This window comes from Coturnix japonica, chromosome 1 (assembly GCF_001577835.2).
Source record: "Coturnix japonica isolate 7356 chromosome 1, Coturnix japonica 2.1, whole genome shotgun sequence".
NCBI classification, from domain to species: Eukaryota; Metazoa; Chordata; class Aves; order Galliformes; family Phasianidae; genus Coturnix; species Coturnix japonica.
The window spans coordinates 27,984,425-27,990,424 of record NC_029516.1 but is presented as its reverse complement, the minus strand read 5'-3'; the positions used below and the strand labels follow the sequence as shown (position 1 = coordinate 27,990,424).

Genomic DNA, 6,000 nt, shown 5'->3' with positions numbered 1-6,000 from the left:
TTTTGTGACAAGTATGTGATATGTATTTACATGGATCTGGTAGAGGAAAGTACTCGGGAGATGCTGCTAATGGTAAAGATAATAGCAAAACTTGTTCCATATTTGAGTTAAATAACTGATTATTTTTTTTTTTTGTGGTTTTTAACACTGAAAAATAAACGAATATTCAGAATTAATCATCAGTAAAGTGCTACAAAAACACTTGATGAATATTGCACTTGAATGTCTAAGCTTTTAAAGTTTTCTGAGGTTTTTTAACTCTGAAATTGGACCAACTCAGGTTATAAGGAACCCCTGAAGTTATGTGGTACAACTCCTGCTCAAAGCTGGGCCAACTCCTAAGTAGGATCATACTGCTCAAAATTATATCCAGATAGGTCTAAGAGAAAAGAGATAATATTTAAGAGAACAGAGATTGCACAGCCTCTTTAGGGAGCTTGGTGACTTCTGTCTTCTTCCCCTCATTCTTTCAACATGCTGTCCAAAAAGAATTTGGCTGTCTTTTCTACAGCCCAATTTAGACAGCTAAAGACATCGGGAAATGTTCTACAGTGAGTATGGAGTCTTTTCTTTTGCGTAAAACTAGGACAATCCCTCCTATTGACAGATTTTTTGAAGAATAATTAATAGACTCATATTAGAAGTAATTATTCCCCCATTATGGAACTGTGAAAACAGCGTAAAACAAAAACATGAAATTACTGCCTGTAAACTCTTTGAAAAATAGGAAGTGAAACAGTGGCACATTAAGTGGCTGCCGCTCTACTCCACAATAAAGAACATTTCCTACTTAGTAAATAAACAGAACAACAACAGAGACTTATGATACTAAGGATCTCCTAAAAGTCAGAGGAAAGTTGATTGAGTCATTCATTAGAATTAACTCAGTCTTGAAGGGAAAACTAACAGAGGCAGCAAATGTGGGATTCAACTGGGCGTCTCTCCACAACATTAAAAAAGTTTCAGAAAACATCGTTCACCCTTTTCCTGGGTTGAGATAAAAGGGTTGGGCCAGTGGGAAGTTCCTCATGGAAGAATTAATTTCCAGCATCAGGCAGGACTGCTTTCAGGAGAAAAAGGGACAGACTCATAGCAAAGATTTCTCTCACCTGCCTCCAAAAATTCAGCCTGTGAACTTACCAGACATGTTTTAAAAGTCAGGATCACTAAACTATCTTAGATAAGGTGATGCTGAGCAGCTGTGTGAGGAGCTGAGGAACTGGCAAAAAAAACCTGCACTATCGCTATACATACTGTATTCTTAAAGGATAAGAAAATCCTGCCTATTGTTTGGTATGTAACAGAACAAAACCAATACTGCCCACTGGTATTAGAAGAATCAAACAATGCTTACCTGCGACCACATTCTGAATATTTACCAATATTTTTTAATATTAAGGCAGCTGTTAATCGGATGTGTTTAGTTATTGGTCCCTCTTTCTCATCCTACAAAAGAAAAGGGAAAAAAAAAAAGTAAAAGCTCCTTAGTAGTAAGCAACAGTTTGTATCTAGTAATACTTGAGTCAAACAACACTCACTGTAAAATCTCTGAAGACAAGGTTTCTTGATCCCCTCCTTAATGCCATTAGGGCAGCACTTGGATGATTCACAATGGCCTTCTGCGCTCTGGGAGTAGCAGCTGTACTCCCTACAACTGGCGGCCTATATGAGCAAAGAATGAATTAGTAACAATAAACTTTATACCGCTTTCTAACAGATTAACAACTCTGGACATTTATTTTGATCATTTTTTCAACCTATTTGAACTGAAAGATCCATTAACACAGGGTGCTGCTACACAATTTGTCTTTTGTTTCCACAGAGAGAAACATTATTGCAAAGCCTTCTGAAGTGTCATGAACATTATTTTTATGGGAGGTGGAGCTTCTTGAAGAACTACAGCTTATCATCCATGATATTTGCAATGGAAAAGTACAATATACCGCATAATGACACAGCGACCTTCCTGAAGCGTACCTACTTGAAGAAATGTTTTGTTAGACAGAATTCAATGGGAACAGTGATGCTGGCTATACAAATGTCAACTGAGATTTGGCCAGAGAATGTCCTAAAAATACAGCTGTTTAAAACCTGACCCAGCTTACCGAAACTGTCAGACATTGAGACAGTATAAAACAGATAATAGCTGTACTCAGCGGGAAGCAATACAAGGTAGAACCACTTAAATTATGATCTAAGACACAAAACACTGAACTGTTAAATTCGACCAAACATCTACCTTTATTACCTTTATTACCCTTATTACCTTTTTTGCAGCTTTCCAACTGAGATTAAGAAATTACACTGGGTATTTTATAAAGCTGGTACAAGTAGCAGACAGGGTGGAAGCAAATCCTTAATTTTAACTATTAACACTGAAGCCAATGTTCCTCCATGTGAGGCTTTGACACAAGTCATACCACTAGAGCTTAAAATGTTAAGTGTGTAACTTAATGAGTAAGGCTCTTTAAAGCATCATCTCAAAGGATGACTGAAGTACCTATACTGAAAAATATCAGCAGATTTCAATATGTTATGTCATAATACCATGAATTCTTGTACAACCTAGTTAGGAAATGTGAACGTATTAGAAACATAAATTAGTCCTTGTTTGCAAGGTAACAGAAATCAGATGCAAATGTTTCAGTTTTTAAAATGAAAATCAGTCTGTAGCAATACTTAGGTATCTTCTAGCAAAAAGAAGTGCAAACAGGCCAACTCCTCCCTAATACCTCAGTTCATAATCCCCATCATCCTCTCCCAATGAGAAAAAACATTTGGACAATCTTTATGAAGGAATGAGAGAAGGGCAGGGGTTGAATTAAGAAACTGTTGGGCAACTGTATATGTTTATAGGAAAGTATGCAGCACAGTAACTACTAATTTTCAATTCCTGGACCGCTGTTGTTCCCTTTATATTGAGAAGAACAAGGAATCATCAGCAGAGGCTTCTCCAAATGCCTCTCGCGAACATCTAGCATAACATAATTTAGAAAGCTGAGTTACTATTGCCTTGATTCTAGAAATACTGAAAAAGGGACAACTGCAATAAACATGGACTGACTGCCTTTTTTTTTTTGGGGGGGGGGGGGGGGGGGGGGATTGGTCAGGAGGGAGGAAAGTTGATAAAATTTTACTGGCATCTCAAGCAGAGCTGTACACAGATACTGACTTGGATCTGTGTGCATGGACGCATCTCTAGAGTTCTAAAATTTCCTAATTTCAACATCATTTTAATGTCAAAACATACCACTCCTCTGACTATAATCACCTCTTGTCCCATTCCCGTGCTACAGGAAGAATAGTTTTGATCATTTGATCCCACCAGCTACAGGAGCAACAAGGAAAAAAAAAATAGCACGGTTCCAAAGAGACTCAAATGTGCAAAACTACAGACAGCATAATGATAATTGCTACTGCCACCTGACCTTCCAGACTGAAATATTCAACTACCTCTGAAAACCAAAAGATTTCAACTCATATTCTGAAATGATAACCTTAGTATCTTGTGATGCTGGAGTGTTAGCATTTTGTTGAGAACTGGTGATGGATAAATTCCTACTTTCAGATTCTGATCTAATTAGAGAATTCTGCCTTTGAATAGGGATGCATGAAAGTTCTCCTAACCTGCGCCTATTCTAAAGAAGATTGCAAAGATTTATTACCTTTATTACCCTTATTACCTTTTTTGCAGCTTTCCAACTGAGATTAAGAAATTACACTGGGTATTTTATAAAGCTGGTACAAGTAACAGACAGGGTGCAAGCAAATCCTTAATTTTAACTATTAAAACTGAAGCCAATGTTCCTCCATGTGAGGCTTTGACACAAGTCATACCACCAGAGTTCCACCTACTGCATGTGTTATCTGTGTGACTGAATGCTTCTGGAATGGCAGACCTGAAATCACATGCTTGTAGGTAGCATCAGCCCGATGATTCCTACTTGCCAAGTATTTTTAGAGTTTAAATTTTACAATTATTCTTCATTTTGTGGTTTTCAGAGGTCAGAATGCCACTTAGTTTCATGAAATAAGGCACTGTAAGACAATCACGCGTTTGTGTTTTAAGAATTTGGGGGACCTTTTAATTTTTTTGCAGAAGGACTTTTCACTGCTTCCATTCTCAATTTTCTTTCGCTGCTGCCTCCAGCAGCATGGTAGCAATTTAACTAGCCACACAACAGACAGCAAAAGTCTGCCCAGGATCACATAAATCACATCTCTGGCTTGCAATAAAGAGATTCCAGTTAATTACTAACAAAACCCTCAACTTAATACAAGCATATAAGTAACCAAACCCTGAGTAACTCCAACAGTAACACAGCCCTCCTGCAATGGGGTCGTACTCCGTAATATTCAGATCATTGAAATAATCCTGGGAAAGAGGAGACACAAACCTGATTCCAGACAGGAACATGAAGTATGAAGATTAAGAGGTCTTGATACTTACCTTTACAATTTATTTTAAAGGAAGTTTATTATAAGAGTAGCTGACCACAAAACTAGAAGGAACACAGAAAGTGGAGGTATACGGTTTAGTGGACATGGTGATGGGTTCATGGTTGGACTAGAGGTCTCTCAGAGGTACTTTTGGACCTTAAAGATTCTATGATTCCAAGTTACAAGACAATCCAACTCAGCTGTGTGAAAGAGCTGATTTGTGCCCAACTAACTCTCTATGTGCATTACAAGCATATATCTGTTACAGTAGAAGTTACAAAACACTATTCAGTTGAGTATTTTAAGAAAAATGTTTATCATAGAATACTGACAAACATACCTTCAAGAACTACCTGCTCTTTTAATGGTAACTTAACTGTATTTCCTCCATCAGAATCTTTTCCCTTTTTTACTAGTTTGTCTTAATGCAATGGACCTCAAATTTAACAGCTATTTAATAGTCAGCTACGGACTCCATGTACAGTTTCACCTGAAAAACCAAGTTCCAAATACACAAATTCTTCCAATAATTTCTGATACTCTCATTTTCTTTAGTGTTAAGGAGGCCTAAGTCTCTTACTTATTGGAAGGCTTCTGAATTCCGCCCTGCCCTGGTTCATCTTGCTTTAATCCTGCAAGCAAAGCATCTCTGGAACAATGTTTATCCTGTAATGGGAAAAAAAAAAAAGAAAGTCAGTGAGAAGGTGTGTGAAGATTTCCCATGAAACTGCTACTGTACTTTGAAATAGTGAAAGAAAATCTGCACCTGTAAATGGGTAATGAAGGAAAACCTCTGCCGCTGGAAAGGTTCACATCCCTCCCATAAGCACTGCCCTGGGTAGACATCTTTTCCTCCATGTTCAGTTGCTGCATGATAGAAAACCTGTGACGGTGTTTGAAACCACCTACAGAAAGTGAAGGAAGGAGAATTTAAAGTTTGTTTTGTTTTGTTTAATTTTGGGTAACAGTACAGTGCAAATATCACAAAATAAACCACGCTGCCTAAGTTATTTTATTTCCTGAAACAAATCGTGGATTAATAAATGAAAAAGTGCATACATTTAAATGGGAAAAAAAAATCACGTATATACCATTGGTGAGCTACCAATAAATGGCATTATGATTTTCTGAATCCAATTAAAATCTTATGATTTCTGTTTTTATTATACTAAAGAAGTAACACATCTCAATGCAACAGGTAACTTCTAGACAATACAAGCAAAACATAGTAATGATGTTAGTAATAACTATTCTTCAAATTAACAAGATTCCATTCAGTAACTAAAGCAGAACAGTCAGAATCAACAATATTAAGTCTGCAAAACTTTAAATTTATTCAGAAAAAAACAAAACAAAACAAAAAAAAACTATTCACAAGAATTAAAGCAACATCTAACAATACTAATAAAATTTGAAGTACTGAGAATATGGTTGAGCTGAACCTAAACTCTTAGTTGCCACTTAATTCCTCATTCACTCTGTTCTGCTGAATAGAGCATTAAACTAATAGCTGATCTGAGCGGAGACTCAACAGCATTTCCCATTTATTTTTCAAAATGC

At 36.8% G+C, this 6,000-nt stretch overlaps 1 protein-coding gene across 5 annotated transcripts in view; it reads right to left on the bottom strand.

Moving 5' to 3' along the window:
• Positions 1–6,000, bottom strand: part of ARID2 (AT-rich interaction domain 2) — a 100,645-nt gene that overhangs the window by 1,480 nt on the left and 93,165 nt on the right. For all 5 annotated transcript variants that reach the window (XM_015854939.2, XM_015854954.2, XM_015854929.2 and 2 more), the window contains 4 exons: positions 5,207–5,345; positions 5,021–5,106; positions 1,539–1,662; positions 1,355–1,446 (listed from right to left, as the gene is read on the bottom strand). In XM_015854939.2, coding sequence (XP_015710425.1) covers positions 1,355–1,446; positions 1,539–1,662; positions 5,021–5,106; positions 5,207–5,345 — 441 coding nt within the window. The remainder of the gene's footprint in view (positions 1–1,354; positions 1,447–1,538; positions 1,663–5,020; positions 5,107–5,206; positions 5,346–6,000) is intronic.